General features: G+C 42.4%; 1 protein-coding gene across 1 annotated transcript in view; it reads right to left on the bottom strand.

Annotated features, from left to right (window-relative positions):
* Nucleotides 1-27,500, bottom strand: part of LOC139575377 (extracellular matrix organizing protein FRAS1-like) — a 370,048-nt gene that overhangs the window by 164,029 nt on the left and 178,519 nt on the right. The window contains exons 15-20 of the mRNA XM_071400291.1: nucleotides 27,003-27,143; nucleotides 26,159-26,299; nucleotides 25,132-25,311; nucleotides 16,815-16,955; nucleotides 15,004-15,147; nucleotides 425-580 (exon numbers count right to left, since the gene is read on the bottom strand). Coding sequence (XP_071256392.1) covers nucleotides 425-580; nucleotides 15,004-15,147; nucleotides 16,815-16,955; nucleotides 25,132-25,311; nucleotides 26,159-26,299; nucleotides 27,003-27,143 — 903 coding nt within the window. The remainder of the gene's footprint in view (nucleotides 1-424; nucleotides 581-15,003; nucleotides 15,148-16,814; nucleotides 16,956-25,131; nucleotides 25,312-26,158; nucleotides 26,300-27,002; nucleotides 27,144-27,500) is intronic.

The following is a 27,500-nucleotide window of genomic DNA, read 5'->3' as shown; positions in this document are numbered from 1 at the left end:
TGTTAGGGGTTAAAGGTTATGGGTTATGGGTTAGGTTTAGGGTTAAGGTTAGCTTTAGGTTTAGGGTTAAGGGTTAAGGGTTAAGGGTTAGGTTTAGGTTTAGGGTTAAGGGTTAAGGGTTAAGGGTTAGGTTTAGGGTTAAGGTTAAGGTTAAGGTTAGGTTTAGGTTTAGGGTTAAGGGTTAAGGGTTAAGGGTTAAGGGTTAGGTTTAGGGTTAAGGTTAAGGTTAGGTTTAGGTTTAGGTTTAGGGTTAAGGGTTAAGGGTTAAGGGTTAGGGGTAAAGGTTAGGGATTAGAGGTTAGGGTTGGGTGTAGTTTTAGGTTTTGGGGTTAGGGAAAATAGGATTTGGAATGGGAATAAAAGCTTTGGACCCCACTTGGATAGTAAAACCAACATGTGTGTGTGTGTGTGTGACAAAACGTACTCTTACAGGCTCCGTGCCAGGGGTAGTGACCTTGGGGACAGTGGGTGACACAGTGGTCTCCCAGCAACAGGGTCCTGGCAATCTTACACCACAGACACACACTGCCCATGCCCGTCTGGAGGTCTGCCACACAGCGCTGGCAATTACTGCTGCATTCTGGGAACAGAGAGAGAGGGGTCAAAGGTCACACACGGCAACTTCGGGTAGACATTGCCCGTACACACCGATCTAGTGTCAGTTTAACCTCCCTGTATCCTAACCTTAGTGTTATAGAACCTCCCTGTATCCTAACCTTAGTGTTATAGAACCTCCCTGTATCCTAACCTTACCCATTAGGGTTATAGAACCTCCTTGTATCCTGCCCTTAGTGTTATAGAACCTCCCTGTATCCTAACCTTAGTGTTATAGAACCTCCCTGTATCCTAACCTTAGTGTTATAGAACCTCCCTGTATCCTAACCTTACCCATTAGGGTTATAGAACCAACCCTGTATCCTAACCTTACCCATTAGGGTTATAGAACCTCCCTGCATCCTAACCTTAGTGTTATAGAACCTCCCTGCATCCTAACCTTAGTGTTATAAAACCTCCCTGTATCCTAACCTTACCCATTAGGGTTATAGAACCTCCCTGTATCCTAACCTTACCCATTAGGGTTACATAACCTTCCTGTATCCTAACCTTACCCATTAGGGTTATAGAACCTCCCTGTATCCTAACCTTACCCATTAGGGTTATAGAACCCCCCTGTCTCCTAACCTTACCCATTAGGGTTATAGAACCTCCCTGTATCCTAACCTTACCCATTAGGGTTACATAACCTTCCTGTATCCTAACCTTACCCATTAGGGTTATAGAACCTCCCTGTATCCTAACCTTACCCATTAGGGTTATATAACATCCCTGTATACTAACCTTAGTGTTATAGAACCTCCCTGTATCCTAACCTTACCCATTAGGGTTATAGAACCTCCCTGTATCCTAACCTTACCCATTAGGGTTATAAAACCTCCCTGTATCCTAACCTTAGTGTTATAGAACCTCCCTGTATCCTAACCTTAGTGTTATAGAACCTCCCTGTATCCTAACCTTAGTGTTATAGAACATCCCTGTATCCTATCCTTAGTGTTATAGAACCTCCCTGTATTCTAACCTTAGTGTTATAAAACCTCTCTGTATCCTAACCTTAGTGTTATAGAGCCTCCCTGTATCCTAACCTTACCCATTAGGGTTATAGAACCTCCCTGTATCCTAACCTTAGTGTTATAGAACCTCCCTGTATCCTAACCTTAGTGTTATAGAACCTCCCTGTATCCTAACCTTAGTGTTATAAAACCTCCCTGTATCCTAACCTTAGGGTTATAGAACCTCCCTGCATCCTAACCTTAGTGTTATAGAACCTCCCTGTATCCTAACCTTAGTGTTATAGAACCTCCCTGTATCCTAACCTTAGTGTTATAGAACCTCCCTGTATCCTAACCTTAGTGTTATAGAACCTCCCTGTATCCTAACCTTAGTGTTATAGAACCTCCATGTATCCTAACCTTACCCATTAGGGTTATAGAACCTCCCTGTATCCTAACCTTAGTGTTATAGAACCTCCCTGTATCCTAACCTTAGTGTTATAGAACCTGCCTGTATCCTAACCTTAGTGTTATAGAACCTCCCTGTATTCTAACCTTAGTGTTATATAACCTCCCTGTATCCTAACCTTAGTGTTAAAGAACCTGCCTGTATCCTAACCTTAGTGTTATAGAACCTCCCTGTATCCTAACCTTACCCATTAGGGTTATAGAACCTCCCTGTATCCTAACCTTAGTGTTATAGAACCTCCCTGTATCCTAACGTTACCCAATAGGGTTATAGAACCTCCCTGTATTCTAACCTTACCCATTAGGGTTATAGAACCTCCCTGTATCCTAACCTTAGTGTTATATAACCTCCCTGTATCCTAACCTTAGTGTTATAGAACCTCCCTGTATCCTAACGTTACCCAATAGGGTTATAGAACCTCCCTGTATCCTAACCTTACCCATTAGGGTTATAGAACCTCCCTGTATCCTAACCTTAGTGTTATAGAACCTCCCTGTATCCTAACCTTAGTGTTATAGAACCTCCCTGTATCCTAACTTTACCCATTAGGGTTATAGAACCTCCCTGTATCCTAACTTTACCCATTAGGGTTATAGAACCTCCCTGTATTCTAACCTTACCCATTAGGGTTATAGAACCTCCCTGTATCCTAACCTTAGTGTTATATAACCTCCCTGTATCCTAACCTTAGTGTTATAGAACCTCCCTGTATCCTAACGTTACCCATTAGGGTTATAGAACCTCCCTGTATCCTAACCTTACCCATTAGGGTTATAGAACCTCCCTGTATTCTAACCTTACCCATTAGGGTTATAGAACCTCCCTGTATCCTAACCTTACCCATTAGGGTTATAGAACCTCCCTGTATCCTAACCTTACCCATTAGGGTTATAGAACCTCCCTGTATCCTAACTTTACCCATTAGGGTTATATGCTAAACTGTCCGTTGACCATGGTTTATGGGAAACCATAGAGATTCAAAAAGAGTGTACCTTCTATATATCTCTATGGGCAGAATAATGACTTGTTCCACCCCTCCCTATCGCCCTATAACGGTCACCCAAAGATCTGGGTGATAAGGTACATCTATCTGTTATCTGATGGTTTAGCTGGCTGCTGTCGCTGGCTGGCAGACACCTTGAGAGAGAGAGGGAGAGAGAGAGAGCTTCTCCCTCCAGGAAATCAATCATTTCCAGGCCCAGAGACAAGTACTAGTCTGTGGCGACCTAAATGCCAGAACCGGACAAAAACCTGACACCCTCAGCACACAGGGGGACAAACACCTGCCTGGAGGTGACAGCATTCCCTCCCCCATATGCCACCTTAGACCCAACTGTGACAACATAACCAACCAAAACGGGTCACAACTCCTGCAGCTCTGTCGCACGGTGGGTATTTACATGGTAGGTAGGCTTCGAGGGGACTCCTACGGTAGGTACACCAATAACTCATCTCTTGGCAGTAGTACAGTAGACTACTTTATCACTGACCTCAACCCAGAGTATCTCAGAGCGTACACTGTCAGCCCACTGACACCCCTATCAGATCACAGCAAAATCTAAAATTCTAAAATGGATGAAAGAAATGTGTCCTCACAATACCCCATAATACCCCACGCAATACCCCATAATGACATCAAAATACCCCATAATGACATCAAAATACCCCATAATGACATCACAATACCCCATAATGACATCAAAATACCCCATAATGACATCAAAATACCCCATAATGACATCACAATACCCCATAATGACATCAAAATACGCCATAATGACATCACAATACCCCATAATGACATCACAATACCCCATAATGACGTCACAATACCTAATAATGACAAAGTGAAAACTGATTTTTAGAAATTGTAGCTGTCTATTAAGCATTGAAAGCAGAAATACCTTATTTACATAAGCATTCAGACTTTGCTATGAGACTCGAAATAAATTGAGCTCAGGTGCATCCTGTTTCCATTGATCATCCTTGAGATGTTTCTACAACTTGATTGGAGTCCACCTGTGGAGATTAAATTTAATGGACATGATTTGGAAAGGTTCACACCTGTCTATTTAAGGTCCTACAGTTGACAGTGCCAGTCAGAGCAAAAAACCAAGTCATGAGGTCGATTGAATGGGAATGGGAGACACTCCCCAAATACAGGTGTGCCAAGCTTGTAACGTCATACCCAAGAAGACTCGAGTCTGTAATCGCTGCCAAAGGTGCTTCAACAAAGTACTGAGTAAAGGGTCTGAATACTTACGGAAATGTGACATTTCAGTTGTTATTTTTTATAAATTTGCAAAAATTTCTAAAAACCTGTTTTTGCTTTGACATTATGGGGTATTGTGTGTAGATAGATGAGGATATTTTAAAAATATATATATTTTAGAATAAGGCTGTAATGCAACAAAATGTGGGAAAAGTCAAGGGTCTGAATACTTTCCGAATGCACTGTATATATCAACGAATTGGCGCGGGCACTAGAACAGTCTGCAGCCTCCGGCCTCACCCTACTAGAGTCTGAAGTTAAATGTCAACTGTTTGCTGATGATCTGGTGCTTCTGTCACCAACCAAGGAGGGCCTAAAGCAGCACTTGGGACTTCTGCACAGATTCTGACAGACCTGGGCCCTGACAGACCTGGGCCCTGACAGACCTGGGCCCTGACAGACCTGGGCCCTGACAGTAAATCTCAGTAAGATAAAAATAATGGTGTTCCAAAAAAGGTCCAGTTGCCAGGACCACAAGTATATATTCCACCTAGACACTGTTACCCTAGAGCACACAAAAAAACTATACATACCTCGGCCTAAACATCAGCGCCACAGGTAACTTCCCTAAAGGTGAGAATGAGCTGAGAGACAAGGCAAGAACGGACTTCTATGCCATCAAAAGGAACATAAAATTTGACCTAAAATCAAATCAAATCCAATTGTATTACTCACATGCGCTGAATACAACAGTGAAATGTTTACTTATGAGCCTTTAACCAACAATGCAGTTTAAAAAAAATATGAATAACAATAAGAAATAAAATAAATAAAAGTAACAAGTAATTAACAAGTAATTAAAGAGCAGCAGTAAAGTAAAATAACAATAGCGAGACTGTGACTGCACATTATTACAACACTGTATATAGACATAATATGACATTTGAAATGTCTTTATTCTTTGGAAACTTTTGTGAGTGTAATGTTTACTGTTCATTTTTATTGTTTATTTCACTTTTGTTTATTATCTACTTCACTTGCTTTGGCAATGTTAACATAGGTTTCCCATGCCAATAAAGCCCCTTGAAATTAAATTGAGAGACAGAGAGAGATATGGTAATGCCGTGGTCGTAGTAACCTTGAATCAGTCTGAGATGAGGTGTTTGTGTGGTGTGTTTGTGTATGTGTGCATGTGTGTGTGTGGTGTGTGTGCGTGCGTGCGTGTCTGTGCATGTGTGTGGTGTGTGTGTGTGTGTGTGTGTGTGTGCCCTGTTTGTGTGGTGTGTGTGTGTGTGTGTGTGGTGGTTGCCTATCTACACAATCTACAGATAAACAACAGTGTGGCTTCCTAGGTGAAAGACAGATAAGAGATAAAGGGAGAGAAGATAACTATAATGGACGTTTTCTGTCTTTATTTTGGATTAGCAGAATGACGGGAGACTAAACTATATTAAAGTTAACCTGCATCCATGCTTTCCTGCTGTCTGAGAGGCAACTGAAGCCAAAACTCAGCATCAAACCAAATCAAATTGTATTTGTCACATGCGTTGAATACAACAGCTGTAGACCTTACAGTGAAACGCTTACGTGTGTCTGTGTTCATGCATATACAGTACCAGTCAAAAGACTGGACACACATACCTATTTAAGGGTTTTTCTTTATTTTCACTATTTTCTACATTGTAGAATAATAATGAAGACATCAGAACTATGAAATAACACATATGGAATCATATAATGTAATAACCCCAAAAAAAGTGTTAAACAAATCAAAACACTCACAAACTTTTACAGAATCGAGAGCATCCTGTCGGGCTGTATCACAGCCTGGTACGGCAACTGCACCGCCCTCAACCGTAAGGCTCTCCAGAGGGTGGTGCGGTCTGCCTCACCGGGGGCAAACTACATCACCGGGGGCCCTCCATGACACCTACATGACACCTACAACACCTGATGTCACAGGAAGGCCATAAAGATCATCAAGGACAACAACCACCCGAGCCACTGTCTGTTCACCCCGCTATCATCCAGAAGGCGAGGTCAGTACAGGTGCATCAAAGCAGGGACCGAGAGACTGAAAAACAGCTTCTATCTCAAGGCCATCAGACTGTTAAACAGCCATCACTAACATAGAGTGGCTGCTGCCAACATACTGACTCAAATCACTGGTCACTTTAATACATTGAATAAATGGATTTAATAAAGGTATCACTAGTCACTTTAAATAACGTCACTTTAATAATGTCTACATATCCTACATTACTCATCTCATATGTATATACTGTATTCCAAACCATCTACTGCATCTTGCCTATGCCGTTCGGCCATCGCTCATCCATATATTTATGTAGATATTCTTATTCATCCCTGTACACTTGTGTGTATAAGGTAGTCGTTGTGAATTTGTTAGATTACTTGTTAGATATTACTGCACGGACGGAACTAGAAGCACAAGCATTTCGCTAGACTCACATTAACATCTGCTAACCATGTGTACGTGACCAATAAAATTTGAATTTGAGTTTGAAATTTGATCAAACACCTTTGGGATGAATTGGAACGCCGACTGTGAGCCTAATCGCTCAAAATCAACATCACTAACATCACACATCACAACCTGACTAATGCTCTTGTGACTGAATGGAAGCAAGTCCTCGCAGCAATGTTCCAACATCTAGTGGAAAGCCTTACCAGAAGAGTGGAGGCTGTTATATCAGCAAAGGGGGGGAACAACTCCATATTAATGCCCATGATTTTGGAATGAGATGTTTGACGAGCAGGGGTCCACATACTTATGGCCAGTGTAGTGTGTAGTGTGTGTAGAGAGAGAGAGAGAGAGAGAGAGAGAGAGAGAGAGAGAGAGAGAGAGAGAGAGAGAGAGAGAGAGAGAGAGAGAGAGAGAGAGAGAGAGAGAGAGAGAGAGAGAGAGAGAGAGAGAGAGAGAGAGAGACGGAGATAGACAGAGAGAGAGACGGAGATAGACAGAGAGAGAGACAGAGAGATCAGGTTAAAGAGGGATACAGAGCTGGGGTTTTATATATGAGAGAGAGAGAGAGAGAGAGAGAGAGATAGATCAGGTTACAGAGAGATACAGAGCTGAGGTTTTATATATGAGAGAGAGATAGATCAGGTTACAGAGGGATACAGAGCTGAGGTTTTATATAAAGAGAGAGAGAGAGATAGATCAGGTTAAAGAGGGATATAGAGCTGGGGTTTTATATAAAGAGACAGAGAGATCAGGTTAAAGAGGGATACAGAGCTGAGGTTTTATATATGGGAGAGAGAGAGAGAGATAGATCAGGTTACAGAGAGATACAGAGCTGAGGTTTTATATATGAGAGAGAGATAGATCAGGTTACAGAGGGATACAGAGCTGAGGTTTTATATAAAGAGAGAGAGGGAGATAGATCAGGTTATAGAGGGATATAGAGCTGGGGTTTTATATAAAGAGACAGAGAGATCAGGTTAAAGAGGGATACAGAGCTGAGGTTTTATATAAAGAGAAAGAGAGAGAGATAGATCAGGTTATAGAGGGATACAGAGCTGGGGTTTTATATAAAGAGACAGAGAGATCAGGTTAAAGAGGGATACAGAGCTGAGGTTTTATATATGAGAGAGAGACAGAGAGATACAGAGCTGGGGTTTTATATATGCCTGTAATTAGCCTGAGTCTCTGCTGGCTCTCTCTGTTTCCGTAGATGAGAGGTCTGATGAAAGAGACGTCTGATGAAAGATTTAGCACCAGATACACAGGAAGGCCTGCTTGCTACTTTAAATATTAAACGATCCGGGCCATTTAGGAGCTGTTAACCACAATATCAGTCAGATTCAGCCTCACCTTGGAAAGGGAGAGAGGAGATAGTAAAGAGAGGATGTATAAATTAGACTGGGGTAGGAATAGAGCCTTGTGGAACACCTTTTCCTTAGAGATGCCATTAGAAACAATGTAATTAAGATGCCTAGTGTGTAGGTTTGTATTTTCAGGTCAAATGCTCTTAAACTATATCCTTCCATGAAGCTTCTAGATTATAAAGCTTCTAGAAGGAAGGATGCCAATTCATTTATTTTTGCTAACAGGCCATATGTATGGTTGTCTATCGAATTCATATTTCCATCACAGCGTGAGTAGCATTATGACAAAGGACATTTCTGTTCCCAAAGGCAGCATGAAACTGTATATTATAACTCAGAAAAGCACCTTTCGCTATTCAGATAGAAGTAGAAGATGGAAACCCCCACTGATAGGCTCTGTTCAGTAATAAAATGGAACTGTTTAATAATAAAACAGCTCTGTTCAATAATAAAACGTCTCTGTTCAGTAGGAAAAAGGCTAGGTTCAATAATAAAATTGGTCTGTTCAATAATAAAACGGCTCTGTTCAATAATAAAATGTCTCTGTTCAATAATAAAATGACTCTGTTCAGTAGGAAAAAGGCTAGGTTCAATAATAATATGGCTCTGTTTAATAATAAACTTGTTCTTTAAAATAATAAAATGGCTCTGTTCAATAATAAAATGTCTCTGTTCAATAATAAAATGTCTCTGTTCAATAATAAAATGTCTCTGTTCAATAATAAAATGTCTCTGTTCAATAATAAAATGTCTCTGTTCAATAATAAAATGTCTCTGTTCAATAATAAAATGACTCTGTTCAGTAGGAAAAAGGCTAGGTTCAATAATAATATGGCTCTGTTTAATAATAAACTTGTTCTTTAAAATAATAAAATGGCTCTGTTCAATAATAAAAAGGCTCTGTTCAATAATAAAATTGTTCTTTAAAATATTAAAATGTCTCTGTTCAATAATAAAATGGCCCTGTTCAATAATAAAATTGGTCTGTTCAATAATAAAATGTCTCTGTTCAATTAGAAAATGGCTCTGTTAAAAAATAAAATGTCTCTGTTTAATAATAAAATTGTTCTTTAAAATAATAAAGTGTCTGTTCAATAATAAAATGGTTCTGTTCAACAATAAAATTACTGTTCAATAATAAAACTGGTCTGTTCAACAATAAAATGGCTCTGTTCAATAATAAAATGGCTCTGTTTAATAATAAAATGGCTCTGTTCAGTAAAAAATGGCTCTGTTCAACAATAACATGGCTCTGTTCAATAAGAAAAAGACTAGGTTCAATAATAAAATAGCTCTGTTCAATAATAAAATGGTTCTGTTAACTTCTTTATGATAGGGGGCAGCATTTTCACTTTTGGATGAATTGCGTGCCCATAGTGAACTGCCTCCTACTCTGTCCCAGATGCTAATATATGCATATTATTATTACTATTGGATATAAAACACTCTGAAGTTTCTAAAACTGTTTGAATGATGTCTGTGAGTATAAAATAACTCATATGGCAGGCAAAAACCTGAGAAAAAATCCAAACAGGAAGTGAGAATTCTGAGACTGGTCAATGTTCAACTCATCGCCGATTCAATTCCCTGTAAGATATGGATCTGTTTGCACTTCCTATGCCTTCCACTAGATGTCAACAGTCGGTAGAACGTTGAATGAAGTTTATACTGTGTTGTGGGGCCGGATGAGAGGGGAATGAGTCAGTGGTCTGGCAGATTGCCAGTTCCTGGTCACACGCTTTCCTCATGATATCGCCTTGCGTTCCATAACTTCTACAGACATGACGGAATGCTCCGGCTGGAACGTTATTGGATAGTTATGATAACAACATCCTGAAGATTGATTCTCTACTTAGTTTGACCAGTTTATTCGACCTGTTATATAACTTTTGGAAGTTTTCGTCCGAGTTCGCCTGCATCTGTGCGAGCGTTTGGACATGTGCACTAAACATGCTAGCAAAAGTAGCTACTTTGACATAAGAAATGGACATTATCGAACAAAACAACGATTTATTGTGGAACTAGGATTCCTGGGAGTGCATTCTGATGAAGATGATCAAAGGTAAGGGAATATTTATAATGTAATTTCGTATTTCTGTTGACTCCAACATGGCGGAGAAATGTTGTTATTTTTTAGCGCCGTCTCAGATTATTGCATGGTGTGCTTTTTACGTAAAGTTTTTGGGAAATCTGACACAGCGGTTGCATTAACCTGTTTGGGCTGCAGGGGCAGTATTGAGTAGCCTGGATAAAAGGTGCCCATTTCAAACGGCCTCGTACTCAATTCTTGCTCGTACAATATGCATATTATTATTACTATTGGATAGAAAACACTCTCTAGTTTCTAAAACCGTTTGAATTATATCTGTGAGTAAAACAGAACTCATTTTGCAGCAAACTTCCTGACAGGAAGTGGAAAATCTGAAATCGATGCTCTGTTCTAGGGCCTGCCTATAAATGTGCTTGATATTTATTAGTATACATGCACTTCATACGCCTTCCACTAGATGTCAACAGGCAGTGAGAGAAGAAATGGAGTGTATAACATGATCTGAGGTCGAATAAAAGCTCTTGGCATGACGTGACACCAGTTTCCTGTTTTCTGGAACACGCGAGAAGGGACCTGGTATTGCCTTCTGGAAAGCTGTCGTTATAGACGACTAATATCTCCGGCTTTGATTTTATTTGATAAATGTGACAATATCATCGTAAAGTATGTTTTTTCAATATAGTTTTATTAGATTATTGACATTTTTCTGGGACGTTAGGCGTGTTGCTTTGTCTGCGTTTGTTCACGAAGGAGAGCTTCGCGCTACTTTGCTAGCTTTCGGTGCTAATTGACTGGAGAAGAGGACATTCTAAAACCAAACAACGATTGTTCCCGACAAAGGACCCCTTGTACAACATTCTGATGGAAGATCATCAAAAGTAGGACCCATTTTATGATGCTATTTCATATATCTGTCGAACATGTGTACTAGTAGTTTGCGCCCAGATTTTGGGCACTCTCTCGCTATAACTAAGCTGGATGTCGTAATGAAGTTATTTTTAGAATTCTAACACGGCGATTGCATTAAGAACTAGTGTATCTATCATTTCCTATACAACATGTATTTTTTAGTAACGTTTATGAATAGTTATTTGGTCAGAATAGTTGAGTGTCATAAAAATATCCGGACATTCTGGGAAAAAGATGCTACGTTAGCACAATGTATAACCACTGATTACAGCTCTAAATATGCACATTTTCGAACAAAACATAAGTGCATGTATAACCTGATGTTATAGGACTGTCATCTGATGAAGCTTATCAAGGTTAGTCAAAAATGATATATCTTTTGCTGGTTTGTTACGATCGCTAACTTTTGCTGTTGGTAAATGGCTTGTGTTTCTGGCTATTGTGGTAAGCTAATATAATGCTATATTGTGTTTTTGCTGTAAAACACTTAAGAAATCGGAAATATTGGCTGGATTCACAAGATGCTTGTCTTTCATTTGCTGTACACCATGTATTTTTCAGAAATGTTTTATGATGAGTATTTAGGTATTTCACGTTGGTGTCTGTAATTACTCTGGCTGCTTCGGTGCTATTTGTGACGGTAGCTGTGATGGTAGCTGCAATGTAAAACTGATTTACACCTCAAATATGCAAATTTTTCGAACAAAACATAGATTTATTGTATAACATGTTATAAGACTGTCATCTGATGAAGTTGTTTCTTGGTTAGTTTGGTTGGTTCTTGATTAGTTAGGTTGGTTTTGTGCTGTCTGTCCTTTTTTGTATTTGGTGGTGAGCTAACATAAAAATACGTGGTGTTTTCGCTGTAAAACATTTAAAAAATCGGACATGTTGGCTGGATTCACAAGATGTTTATCTTTCATTTGCTGTATTGGACTTGTTAATGTGTTAAAGTTAAATATTTCAAAAAAATATATTTTGAATTTCGCGCCCTGCACTTGAGCTGGCTGTTGTCATAAGTGTACCGACATCGGGCAGCCATAAGAAGTTTTAAGAACAAGTGTATCTTTATTATATGTAAAACATGTATCTTTCATCAAGGTTTATGATGAGTATTTCTGTTATTTGACGTTGCTCTCTGCAATTTCTCCGGATATTTTGGAGGCATTTCTGAACATGGCACCAATGTAAACCGAGATTTGTGGATATAAATATGCACATTATCGAACAAAACATAAATGTATTGTGTAACATGGTGTCCTATGAGTGTCATCTGATGAAGATCATCAAAGGGTAGTGATTAATTGTATCTCTATTTCTGTTTTTTGATACTACTATCTTTTGCTGGGAAAATGGCTGTGTTTTTCTGTGGCTATGTACTGAGCTAACATAATCATTTGGTGTGCTTTCGCCGTAAATCCTTTTTGAAATCAGACATGTTGGCTGGATTCACAACATGTGTAGCTTTAATTTGGTGTCTTTCACGTGTGATTTCATGAAAGATTGATTTTTACAGTAATATATTTGAATTTGGTGCGCTACATTTTTTCTGGCTTTTGGCCAAGTTGGACGCTACCGTCCCACATATCCCAGAGAAGTTAAATAATAAATTGGTCTGTTCAATAATAAAATCACTCTTTCAATAATAAAATTGGTCTGTTCAATAATAAAATGGCTCTTTCAATAATAAAATGTCTCTGTTTAATAATAAAATGGCTCTTTGCCACTTCACCTAGATGGTTCATCTGACAAAAATGACCTAAATCTTGAAATCTCACAGTATCCCTTTAAAAGAGAGAGAGAAAGAGAGAGAGAGAAAGAGCGAGAGAGAGAGAGAGAGGGGGGGGAGAGAGTGTAGATAAAGAGAGAGAGAGAGGGGGGGATAGAGAGTGTAGATAAAGAGAGAGAGAGAGAGAGAGAGAGAGAGAGAGAGAGAGAGAGAGAGAGAGAGAGAGGGTGGGAGAGTGTAGATAAAGAGAGAAAGAGAGAGAGGGGGGGGTGTAGATAAAGAGAGAGAGAGACAGTGTGTAGATAAAGAGAGAGGGGGGGAGAGTGTAGATAAAGAGAGAGAGAGAGAGAGTGTAGATAAAGAGAGAGAGAGAGAGACAGAGAGAGGGAGGGAGAGAAAGAGGGGGGGAGAGTGTAGATAAAGAGAGAGAGAGAGAGAGAGAGAGAAGGGGGGGGGGGAGTGTAGATAAAGAGAGAGAGAGAGTGTAGATAAAGAGAGAGAGAGAGAGAGAGAGAGAGAGAGAGAGAGAGAGAGAGAGAGAGAGAGAGAGAGAGAGAGAGAGAGAGAGGGGGGGGGGTGTAGATAAAGAGAGAGAGAGAGGAGGGAGAGAGTGTAGATAAAGAGAGAGAGAGAGAGAGAGAGAGAGGGGGGGGGTGTAGATAAAGAGAGAAAGAGAGAGGGGGGGGTGTAAAGAAAGAGACGGGGGGAGAGTGTAGATAAAGAGAGCGAGAGAGAGGGGGGGGTGTAGATAAAGAGAGAGAGAGAGAGAGAGAGTGTAGATAAAGAGAGAGAGAGAGTGTAGATAAAGAGAGCGAGAGAGAGAGAGTGTAGATAAAGAGAGAGAGAGAGAGAGAGAGAGACAGAGACAGAGAGAGAGAGAGAGAGAGAGAGAGAGACAGAGACAGAGAGAGAGAGAGAGAGAGAGAGAGAGGGGGGGGGTGTAGATAAAGAGAGAGAGAGAGTGTAGATAAAGAGAGAGAGAGTTGTGTGAGAGTTATATATCAGCAGGGAGGGTGTAGATATGAGTGTCTGGCAGAAAAGATGAACACAGTCTCTCCGTGCCCTAGAAATGCCAGCAGGCATCTTTTATTGAACCCAGTTTGGCTGAGTGGAGGAGAACAGAGAGAGATGAGAGGAGGGGGGTGATAACTCAACTGTTTCAATTTCATGTCCGTAGGAAAACAGCGGGACCATAATCATAAAACGTAATTAAAATCCTTGGGGTTTTTTTGCTCACATTTCTACTCACATACACACGCATGTCCTCATGCGTACACGCACACGTATGTGGTCGGAAAGTGGTCGGCTCCTGACGGGAGACTGTTTCTGTACCGAGAAGTTCAGATGGGACTCATTTTCAAAACAAATCAGGAGAGACGGCGATAAGTTTAAACAAAAAATTGAATTTTTGACAATTCATCTGGGTATAACGCATACTGAACAAAAATATACACAAAAAACTTTATTCTCTCAAATTTTTGATTACATCCCTGTTAAGTGAGCATTTCTCATTTGCCAAAATAATCTAACCGTGCCAGTCCAGGACCTCCACATCTGGCTTCTTCACCTGTGGGATCGTCTGAGGGGGGGTCTGAGGAGTATTTCTGTCTGTAGTAAAGCCCTTTTGTGGAAAAAAACGAATTCTGATTCGATTGGCTGGACCTGGCTGCCAAGTGGGTGGGCCTATCCCCACCCATGGCTGCGCCCCGGCCCAGTCATGTTAAATCCATAGATTAGGACCTAATGAATTTATTTCAATTGACTGATTTCCTTCTATTATGTTTGAAATTGTTGCATGTTGTGTTAATATTTGTTTGTTTAGTATGGTTGACTTTCTTTACCAAAATAATGAGAAGGGAACATGAATATTGTCTGTGTTAACTTTAAAATAACTTAACTTTAAATATTAAAATAACTTTGATCATCAAACATTCAAGTTGTCCGTAAAAGTTTCCTAAACAGAGATTTCTCCAGGGGATTTTATTCAACTTCTTAATTATTGCTTAGAAAAAGATTCACCTAAAAGCCAAACTACCTCAGACAAGGATTGATACAGTATCAACACACACACACACACACACACGCACGCACGCACGCACGCACGCACGCACGCACGCACGCACGCACAAACACACGCACAAACACACACACACACACACACACACACACACACACACACACACACACACACACACACACACCCCCCCCCCCCCCCCTAATACACGTACTACTCACCCTGACAGAATCCTTGGGGGTGTAAGAACAGTCCATCTGGACAGCTAGTCCTGCAGTAGCCGTTGTTGAAGTTGGCCAGGGGGGGGCAGGACACACAGTCAGCCTGGGAGGTACCTGAACACTCCAGGCAGGATGGGTGGCACCCTGGGGGGGGGGGGGGTATAGGTTAATAATACAGTAGTGTATGACTGTATTGATTTGTGTTTAACCAGCACCTGGCTGGAGCCGTTTAAGGGGCTAAGTGTCTTGCTCAAGGGCACAGCAGTAGTGAATGGCAGTTGAGATATGACCTCAGGGATTCTCATGTGAACGGAAGAGCATCATTCTGGTCCCTCTTTGAGGATCCCGGCAGTATCTCCCGGTGTCATTCTATACTACCTCAGAAACCATTCGAAAACCAGGTGGTTTGTGTCTAGACAGTTGGTTGCTTAGAAAATCAGGTGGTTTGTGTCTAGACAGAGTTGGTTGCTTAGAAAACCAGGTGGTTTGTGTCTAGACAGAGTTGGTTGCTTAGAAAACCAGGTGGTTTGTGTCTAGACAGAGTTGGTTGCTTAGAAAACCAGGTGGTTTGTGTCTAGACAGAGTTGGTTGCTTAGAAAACCAGGTGGTTTGTGTCTAGACAGTTGGTTGCTTAGAAAACCAGGTGGTTTGTGTCTAGACAGAGTTGGTTGCTTAGAAAACCAGGTGGTTTGTGTCTAGACAGTTGGTTGCTTAGAAAACCAGGTGGTTTGTGTCTAGACAGAGTTGGTTGCTTAGAAAACCAGGTCGTTTGTGTCTAGACAGTTAGTTGCTTAGAAAACCAGGTGGTTTGTGTCTAGACAGAGTTGGTTGCTTTCGAAAACCAGGCCAAATGTAGATACAATCGTTTCCTTCAAAATTTCTCAAAAGTATTACTGTGCAAAACAGAGACAATAATACCTTCCCACCAGTAGAGGACAGACAGCAGAGGTATTAAGCAGATATAAGACAGTTCGCAGGAAGGTCAAATTAGGTTTGAGATGGCAAACAAGGCTCTGCTAATGGATAGCAGATTCAAGTGACTTCACATTACAGCCTTCTGCTCATTTAATTAAATTGAAGAGTCTTAGGAGAAAGCTGTTACAGCCCCGAACTGTGATTACGTCTGTGTCCCAAATTACACCCTATTCGGCCCCATATCGCTCTGGTAAAAAAAGTAGTGCACTATATAGGGAATAGCATGTCGTACTTACTTTAAGTACATCAGATTCTTCAAAAAGGAGAAGCATTGCCCAGAAAACGTCTTAACTGCCGAATGTCTATCCACAGTTAGTGAAAATGTATTCTCTCACAAATGTGAGAATGGTCATGTTTCTCTCTGTTACTTTTATTCAGCGTCTGGGAAAAGCCTGCTGAATGTCTTTTTTGATATTCGTTATTGAAGGAATAAATCGTCACGACAACTTGCATAGCTTTTCCGTGCTAAGCGCTACAATAGCAAACTAGGACTGTTTTTTTCAACAGCTAGAAGCACTAGGTTGTCCATTTTTTTATCCCTTGATGGGTAAAAACGAGGATCTTCAAAGAGTCCTAACAAATTGGGAATTACACAATGTTTTTGTAATTCAAATGATCATTTAAGACTGGTTCCTTTTCCTCGCATTTGTTTCTTTAAGTGACTGGGTTTGAAACGTGGGTCTCCTGTGTTTAAGTTCATGTGTGGGGTGGACAGTATTGGTTGCCCAGGTAATGGTATGCAGACAATAGTAAAAGGGAGGTGTGTATGCACGTGCGTGTGCGTGAGCGTGCATGTGCGTGAGCGTGCGTGCGTGTCTAGAAAAAGGTCTCCTTACCTTGGCAAGTGTTGTCCTGGACGGTGTGTCCCCGGTGACATCTGGGGACGCACTGGCCTTCCTGGAGGACGTAGGGCGGGGTACAGGAAGTACAGTTCTGACTACTTCCTCCTGTGCACTGTAAACAGGAAGTGTGGCATTCTGAAATGGACCAAGAGAGAGAAAAGAGGTGGATTTAGGTTTGTGATATTGAAACATAAGCCCATTGATAAAGCATTAAAAGTCTCCTTGAATATACAGACACCCTATTACATATGCTGCTGTCTTGTGACAAACTGACTCCATTTTGGGATAATGTACAGCACCAATCAAAAGTGTGGACACATCTACTCATTTAACGTTTTTCTTTAGTTTTTACTATTTTCTAAATTGTAGAATAATAGTGAAGACGTCAAAACTATTAAATAACACATATGGAATCATGTAGTAACCAAAAAAATCTAAATATATTTCATATTTGATATTCTTCAAAGTAACCACCCTTTGCCTTGACAGCTTTTCACAATCTTGGCATTCTCTCAACCAGCTTAATGAGGTAGTCACCTGGAATGCATTTCAATTAACAGGTGTGCCTTGTTAAGAGTTAATGTTGATTTAATTGCTGCAAAAAACTGTATAGCCTCGTACTGTACAGCCTCGTACTGTATAACCTCGTACTAAATAACCTCGTACTGTATAGCCTCGTACTGTACAGCCTCGTACTGTACAGCCTCGTACTGTACAGCCTCGTACTGTATAACCTCGTACTAAATAACCTCGTACTACATAGCCTCGTACTGTACAGCCTCGTACTGTATAGCCTCGTACTGTACAGTCTCGTACTGTATAACCTCGTACTAAATAACCTCGTACTATATAGCCTCGTACTGTATAGTCTCGTACTGTATAGCCTCGTACTGTATAGCCTCGTACTGTATAGCCTCGTACTATATAGCCTCGTACTGTATAGCCTCGTACTGTGTAGCCTCGTACTGGAAAGCATCGTACTATATAGCCTCGTAATTATATAGCCTCGCACTGTATAGCCTCGTACTGTATAGCCTCATATTGTATAACCTCATACTGTGTAGCCTCGTACTGTATAGCCTCGTACTGTGTAGCCTCGTACTGTATAGCCTCGTACTGTGTAGCCTCGTACTGTATAGCCTCGTACTGTATAGCCTCGTACTGTATAGCCTCGTACTGTATAGCCTCGTACTGTATAGCTTCGTACTGTACAGCCTCGTACTATATAGCCTCGTACTATATAGCCTCATACTGTATAGCCTCGTACTGTACAGCCTCGTACTATATAGCCTCGTACTATATAGCCTCATACTGTGTATCCTCGTACTGTATAGCCTCATACTGTGTAGCCTCGTACTGTATGTCTCTCTGTGTATGTCTCCCTGTGTATGTCTCCCTGTGTTTGTCTCCCTGTGTATGTCTCCCTGTGTATGTCTCCCTGTGTACGTCTCCCTGTGTATGTCTCTCTGTGTATGTCTCCCTGTGTATGTCTCCCTGTGTATCTCTCTCCCATGTCAAAGTGGAAACCTAGAAAAATCACTCACAGACCGTGGCATCGAGAAAGTCAGCCTCTCCGAACCTCACCCTCTCTCTGTCTATTTAGTCAACTTAAGCTGTCTGTCGGCTGAGAAACACATGAGTTTACCATCTCCTTCCACAGTACTGGAGGGATATTAAAAATAACTGCTGTCAAGCTTCCTTCAGCTGCCAAGAGAGGAGGAAAAGACAGATAGACACCAGCCGGTCGCCTGCCTGCCTGTCTGCCTGACTGCCTGCCTGCCTTTCTGCCTGACTGCCTGCATGTCTGCCTGCCTGCCTTTCTGCCTGCCTTTCTGCCTGACTGCATGCCTGCCTACCTGCCTGCCTGCCTGCCTGCCTGCCTGCCTAATTACCTGCCTGCCTGCCTACCTACCTACCTACCTACCTGCCTGACTGCCTGACTGCCTGACTTTCTGAATGACTGTCTGCCTGACTGCCGACCTGCCTGCCTGCCTGACTGCCTGTCTGCCTGCCTGGCTGCCTGCCTGGCTGCCTGCCTGCCTGCCTACCTACCTGACTGCCTGTCTGACTGCCTGCCTACCTGCCTGCTTTACTGCCTGACTGCCTGCCTGCTTGCTTGCCTACCTGCCTGCCTGCCTGACTGCCTGACTGCCTGCCTACCTGCCTACCTGACTGCCTAGCTGCCTGACTGCCTGCCTGCCTGCCAAAGTCCTTCTCCTTTCCCCATTGACTCTGTAACGTTATCTGGATACATCTAGTATAACACTACATCACCTGGATACATCTAGTATAACACTACATCACCTGGATACATCTAGTATAACACTACATCACCTGGATACATCTAGTATAACACTACATCACCTGGATACATCTAGTATAACACTACATCACCTGGATACATCTAGTATAACACTACATCACCTGGATACATCTAGTATAACACTACATCACCTGGATACATCTAGTATAACACTACATCACCTGGATACATCTAGTATAACACTACATCACCTGGATACATATATTATAAACTACATCACCTGGATACATCTAGTATAACACTACATCACCTGGATACATCTAATATAACACTACATCACCTGGATACATCTAGTATAACACTACATCACCTGGATACATATATTATAAACTACATCACCTGGATACATCTAGTATAACACTACATCACCTGGATACATCTAGTATAACACTACATCACCTGGATACATCTAGTATAACACTACATCACCTGGATACATCTATTATAACACTACATCACCTGGATACATCTATTATAACACTACATCTAGTATAACACTATATCACCTGGATACATCTAGTATAACACTACGTCACCTGGATACATCTAGTATAACATTACATCCCCTAGATACATCTAGTATAACACTACATCACCTGGATACATCTAGTATAAAACTACATCACCTAGATACATCTAGTATAACACTGCATCACCTGGATACATCTAGTATAACACTACATCACCTGGATACATCTAGTATAACACTACATCACCTGGATACATCTATTATAACACTACCTCTAGTATAACACTACATCACCTGGATACATCTAGTATAACAATACGTCACCTGGATACATCTAGTATAACACTATATCACCTGGATACATCTAGTATAACACTACATCACCTGGATACATCTAGTATAACACTACATCTAGTATAACACTATATCACCTGGATACATCTAGTATAACACTACGTCACCTGGATACATCTAGTATAACACTACATCACCTGGATACATCTAGTATAACACTACATCACCTGGATACATCTAGTATAACACTACATCACCTGGATACATCTAGTATAACACTACATCACCTGGGCTGTGGACACATCAGAACTCAACAGCGTGTTTCAGATCATTTCATCTTCCCTGTTGCGTTTTAACAGGTTCTTAATCTGTAGACACACACACCCTGCAGACACACACACACACACCCTGCAGACACACACACACCCTGCAGACACACACACACACCCTGCAGACACACACACACCCTGCAGACACACACACACCCTGCAGACACACACACACACCCTGCAGACACACACACACACCCTGCAGACACACACTCACACCCTGCAGACACACACACTCTGCAGACACACACACACACCCTGCAGAGACACACACACACCCTGCAGACACACACACACACCCTGCAGACACACACACACACCCTGCAGACACACACACACACCCTGCAGACACACACACACACACCCTGCAGACACACACACACACCCTGCAGACACACACACACACACCCTGCAGACACACACACACACACCCTGCAGACACACACACACACACCCTGCAGACACACACACACACACCCTGCAGACACACACACACCCTGCAGACACACACACACCCTGCAGACACACACACACACACCCTGCAGACACACACACACACCCTGCAGACACACACACACACCCTGCAGACACACACACACACCCTGCAGACACACACACACGCCCTGCAGACACACACACACGCCCTGCAGACACACACACACCCTGCAGACACACACACACACACACCCTGCAGACACACACACACACCCTGCAGACACACACACACACCCTGCAGACACACACACACACACCCTGCAGACACACACACACTCTGCAGACACACACACACCCTGCAGACACACACACACCCTGCAGACACACACACACACCCTGCAGACACACACACATCTATCTAACTGTCTGAGACAGTTCATGTATTTATTTATTCATTTTTTGGTTATTTTTTACTCCCTTTTTCTCCCCAATTTCGTGATCACAATCTTGTCTCATCGTTGCAACTCCCTACAGGGTCAGGAGTGCACCTGTACATAACCCATCTATAATTTAGCCCAAACAACTACCTCTTTCCCTACTGTATGTATTTATTTATTTTGCTCCTTTACACCCCATTATTTCTATTTCTACTTTGTACATTCTTCCACTGCAAATCTACCATTCCAGTGTTTTACTTGCTATATTGTATTTACTTCGCCAACATGGCCTTTTTTTTGCCTTTACCTCCCTTATCTCACCTCATTTGCTCACATTGTATATAGACTTATTTTTCTACTGTATTATTGACTGTATGTTTGTTTTACTCCATGTGTAACTCTGTGTTGTTGTATGTGTCGAACTGCTTTGCTTTATCTTGGCCAGGTCACAGTTATAAATGAGAACGTGTTCTCAACTTGCCTACCTGGTTAAATAAAGGTGTTCTCAACTAGCCTACCTGGTTAAATAAAGGTGTTCTCAACTTGCCTACCTGGTTAAATAAAGGTGTTCTCAACTTGCCTACCTGGTTAAATAAAGGTGTTCTCAACTGGCCTACCTGGTTAAATAAAGGTGTTCTCAACTAGCCTACCTGGTTAAATAAAGGTGTTCTCAACTAGCCTACCTGGTTAAATAAAGGTGTTCTCAACTAGCCTACCTGGTTAAATAAAGGTGTTCTCAACTGGCCTACCTGGTTAAATAAAGGTGTTCTCAACTAGCCTACCTGGTTAAATAAAGGTGTTCTCAACTAGCCTACCTGGTTAAATAAAGGTGTTCTCAACTAGCCTACCTGGTTAAATAAAGGTGTTCTCAACTAGCCTACCTGGTTAAATAAAGGTGTTCTCAACTAGCCTACCTGGTTAAATAAAGGTGTTCTCAACTAGCCTACCTGGTTAAATAAAGGTGTTCTCAACTAGCCTACCTGGTTAAATAAAGGTGTTCTCAACTGGCCTACCTGGTTAAATAAAGGTGTTCTCAACTAGCCTACCTGGTTAAATAAAGGTGTTCTCAACTAGCCTACCTGGTTAAATAAAGGTGTTCTCAACTAGCCTACCTGGTTAAATAAAGGTGAAATAAATAAATAAAAGGAGAAGCGAAGGTTGAGTCATGCGTCTTACGAAACATGACCCACCAAGCCACGCTTCTTAAACACCAGTTTGCTTAACCCGGAATCCAAGCTGCACAAATGTGAAATACCGCTCAACTGACGACCCCGAAGTCACCCTGCAGGCGCCCGGCCAGCCATACAGGAGTCGCGTGACGAGCCAAGTGAAGCTCCCCCGGCCAAACCCTCCCCTAGCCCAGACGACGCTGGGCCAGTTGTGCGCCGCCCTATCGGACTCCCGGTCACGGCCTGTTGTGACACAGCCTGGGATCAAACCTAGACTGTAGTGACGGCACAACACTGCAATGCAGTGCCTTAGACTGCTGCTCCACTCGGGAGGCCAGTTCATTTATTTTCTATCCAGAGAAGACTCCTTATCCAGGTAAATAAAGATTCAATTATATATAAATTGAATCTTTTTTTATCACCTGGATACAGGATGCCATTTGAGACACAGACATAGTGAAACCCAGCTGTGGAGAGCTGACCACTTGACTTTTTCCACATTTTGTTTTTTTTCTCCTCATCAATCTACACACAATACCCCATGATGACATCACAATACCCCATAATGACATCACAATACCCCATAATGACATCACAATACCCCATGATGACATCACAATACCCCATGATGACATCACAATACCCCATGATGACATCACAATACCCCATGATGACATCACAATACCCCATGATGACATCACAATACCCCATGATGACATCACAATACCCCATGATGACATCACAATACCCCATGATGACATCACAATACCCCATGATGACATCACAATACCCCATGATGACATCACAATACCCCATAATGACATCACAATACCCCATGATGACATCACAATACCCCATGATGACATCACAATACCCCATGATGACATCACAATACCCCATAATGACATCACAATACCCCATAATGACATCACAATACCCCATAATGACATCACAATACCCCATGATGACATCACAATACCCCATGATGACATCACAATACCCCATAATGACAAAGCAAAAACACATTTTTAGAAATGTTCACTAATTTATGAAAAATAAAAAACTGAAATATCACATTTACGTAAGTATTCAGACCCTTTACTCAGTACTTTATTGAAGCATCTTTGGCAGGGATTACAGCCTTGAGTCTTCTTGGGTATGACGCTACAGGATTGGCACACCTGTATTTGGGGAGTTTCTCCCATTCTTCTCTGCAGATCCTCTCAAGCTCAAGCTCTGCACAGCTATTTTCAGGTCTCTTCAGAGATGTTTGATCGGGTCCTAGCTCTGGCTGGGCCACTCAAGGACATTCAGAGACTTGTCCCAAAGCCCTCCTGTGTTGTCTTGGCTGTGTGCTTAGGGTTGTTGTCCTGTTGGAAGGTGAACCTTCACCCCAGTCTGAGTTCCTGAGCGCTCTGGAGCAGGTTTTCATCAAAGATCTCTCTCTACTTTGCTCCGTTCATCTTTGCCTCGATCCTGACTAGTCTCCCAGTCCTTGCCGCTGAAAACCATCCCCACAGAATTATGCTGCCACCACCATGCTTCACTGTAGGTGATGCTGCCACCACCATGCTTCACCATAGGTGATGCTGCCACCACCATGCTTCACCATAGGTGATGCTGCCACCACCATGCTTCACCATAGGTGATACAGCCACCACCATGCTTCACTGTAGGTGATGGTGCCAGGTTTCTTCCAGACGTGACGCTTGGCATTCAGGCCAAAGTGTTCAGTCTTGGTTTAATCAGACAAGAGACTTGTTTCTCATGGTCAGAGTGCCTTTTGGCAAACTCCAAGTCAGCTGTCATGTGCCTTTTACTGAAGAGTGGCTTCCGTCTGGCCACTCTACCATAAAGGCCTGATTGGTGGAGTGCTGCATAGATGGTTGTCCTTCTGGAAGGTTCTCCCATCTCCACAGAGAAACTCTGGAGCTCTGTCAGAGTGACCATCGGGTTCTTGGTCACCTCCCTGACCAAGGCCTTTCTCCCCCGATTGCTCAGTTTGGCCGGACGGCCAGCTCTAGGAAGAGTCTTCCAAACGTCTTCCATTTAATAATGTTGGAGGCCACTGTGTTCTTGGGGAGCTTCAATGCTGCAGACTTTTTTTGGTACCCTTCCCCAGATCTGTGCCTCGACACAATCCTGTATGGGAGCTCTCAATTCCGTCGACCTCATGACTTGGTTTTTTGCTCTGACATGCACTGTCAACTGTGGGACCTTATATAGACAGGTGTGTGCCTTTCCAAATCATGTTCAATCAATTAAATTTACCACAGGTGGACTCCAATCACGTTGTTAAGACATATCAAGGATGATCAATGGAAACAGGATGCATGTGAGCTCAATTTTGAGTCTCATAGCAAAAGGGTCTGCTATTTTATTTGTATATTATTTTCAAAATGTCTAAAAACATGTTTTCCCTTTATCATTATGGGATATTGTGGATAGATTGATGATTTCAAAAAAGTATTTACTACATTTTAGAATAAGGCTGTAACGTAACAAAATGTGGAAAAAGTCAAAGGGTCTGGATACAAGGCTCTGTATGGTACATTTTGCATAGTAGGTTTAATGTTGATAGTGTGTGAACCCCCCCACAGGGAAAACACTGCTGCTATGTTGTAACACAGCTACCCCCCCCCCCCCCCCACACACACACAAACGCACACACACACACGCACACACACACACACACACACACACACACACACACACACACACACACACACACACACACACACACACACACACACACACACACACACACACACACACACACACACACACACACACACACACACACACACACACACACACCTTCCACTCCCAACCCACCCCCACCACTGTCTACTTGCCTCTGCATGTGTGTTGCGCGTCCAGGTAGAATGGAGCAGGGCATTCGGCCACACACACTCCGTGGGGTAGTGGTATGTGAGGGGGACTGGTCAGTGGCTGCAGGGCCTCCTCTGGTTTCAGACACCTCAGACAGTCAGAGGACAGGGGACCCACACATGTCCTACAAGATGGGTGGCAGTCTGACGGGAGAGAGAACAAACTAAATCAGACTTTTTACAAAATTAAAAAAACACACTCACACACAACCTGCAGGATGAGTGGCAGGAATATGGGCAGGTGTATGTACATACATGTGAAACATGACATAGTGAAACCCAGCTATAAAACTGGGATATATAGCTCTATATAAAGCTCTATAGGCAGAAAAGTTCAAAAGCTAAACTAGTCTCATTCTGATGATCCAGTTCTCCTTTTCCCTCTAACCCGAACCCAGTCACTTACTGAGACAGGTCCCATCCTGATGGTCCAGTTCTCCTTTTCCCTCTAACCCGAACCCAGTCACTTACTGAGACAGGTCCCATCCTGATGGTCCAGTTCTCCTTTTCCCTCCAACCCGAACCCAGTCACTTACTGAGACAGGTCCCATCCTGATGGTCCAGTTCTCCTTTTCCCTCCAACCCGAACCCAGTCACTTACTGAGACAGGTCCCATCCTGATGGTCCAGTTCTCCTTTTCCCTCTAACCCGAACCCAGTCACTTACTGAGACAGGTCCCATCCTGATGGTCCAGTTCTCCTTTTCCCTCTAACCCGAACCCAGTCACTTACTGAGACAGGTCCCATCCTGATGGTCCAGTTCTCCTTTTCCCTCCAACCCGAACCCAGTCACTTACTGAGACAGGTCCCATCCTGATGGTCCAGTTCTCCTTTTCCCTCCAACCCCAACCCAGTCACTTACTGAGACAGGTCCCATCCTGATGGTCCAGTTCTCCTTTTCCCTCTAACCCGAACCCAGTCACTTACTGAGACAGGTCCCATCCTGATGGTCCAGTTCTCCTTTTCCCTCTAACCCGAACCCAGTCACTTACTGAGACAGGACCCATCCTGATGGTACAGCCCCTGTCCGCAGACCTCCAGACACTGGCCCTGGTGTAGAGACAGTCCCTGGGAACAGAGGGTACACTGGGACACAGCGGTGCCGGAGCAGGACCAGCAGGAGCTGTGACAGGCTGAGAGAAGAGGTCAGAGATCAGAGGTCAATCACACTGTATGAGCCTGTTAGGAGGATACAGTTTGTGCAGGTTTTGGTCCAGCCCTGCACTAATACACATAGTGAACACATATAGTATCAGTGAGGTAGCCTATTGGTTAATAGAGTTATGATGGGCAGTATGATCTAAGCAACGGCTCCCTAACGGCTGTTGAAGGGAGCGGACCAAGGTGCAGTGTGGGTAGCGTACATTTTCTTTATTTAATCAAAAAGACGCCGAACAAAACAACAAACACTACAAAAACAAACCGTGAAGCTCAAAGGCAAAGTGCCCTAAACAAAGACAACTTCCCACAAACACAGGTGGGAAAAAGGGCTGCCTAAGTATGGTTCCCAATCAGAGAGACAACTATAGACAGCTGTCCCTGATTTAGAACCCTACCCGGCCAAAACATAGAACTACAAAATATAGAACATAGAACATAGAATGCCCACCCCAACTCACGCCCTGACCAAACCAAAATAGAGACATAAAAAGGATCTCTAAGGTCAGGGCGTGACACGGCTCCCCAACGGCCAATGTGGCAGCCACCCCCCCGTACCCTTCCAATTTGGCTAAAAGCGGAAGGCAAGTTTTGGTTGGATCTTGTCTGCAATTGACAATCTAATAAATGTTTTTAATATTTATTTATTTTATGTAAACTCTGTGAAGAGGTGCTTACCTCTGCAGTGGCCATGACTGTCAAGGTAATGCTGATCCGGACAGTGGGAAATACATTTCCCATGATGCATAGCAGAGCCCGGGGGGCAGCTCATGCAGTTGGGGTTGTCAGGGTAACAGGTAATGCAGGATGAGTCGCACGCTGTGGGAATAACACACACAAATAGTCAGACGCAATTTTGATTTTACCATATAAAAATGTACCTACAAACGTACCTTATTCAAACATGTTCTCAGAACGTTATTTAATAACCTTCAATAACCCGTTCGGCCATCACTCTTTCATCTATTTTTATGTAAATATTCGTATTAATTCCTTTACACTTGTGTGTATAAGGTAGTTGTTGTGAAATTGTTAGGTTAGATTACTTGTTGGATATTACTGCACAGTCGGAACTAGAAGCACAAGCATTTCGCTACACTCGCATTAACATCTGCTAACCATGTGTATGTGACAAATACAATTTGATTTGATTTGATTTGGAATTTCCATTCTCAG

This window comes from Salvelinus alpinus, chromosome 5 (genome assembly GCF_045679555.1).
Source record: "Salvelinus alpinus chromosome 5, SLU_Salpinus.1, whole genome shotgun sequence".
Taxonomy (NCBI): Eukaryota; Metazoa; Chordata; class Actinopteri; order Salmoniformes; family Salmonidae; genus Salvelinus; species Salvelinus alpinus.
This window is presented reverse-complemented; position numbering and strand designations above follow the sequence as displayed.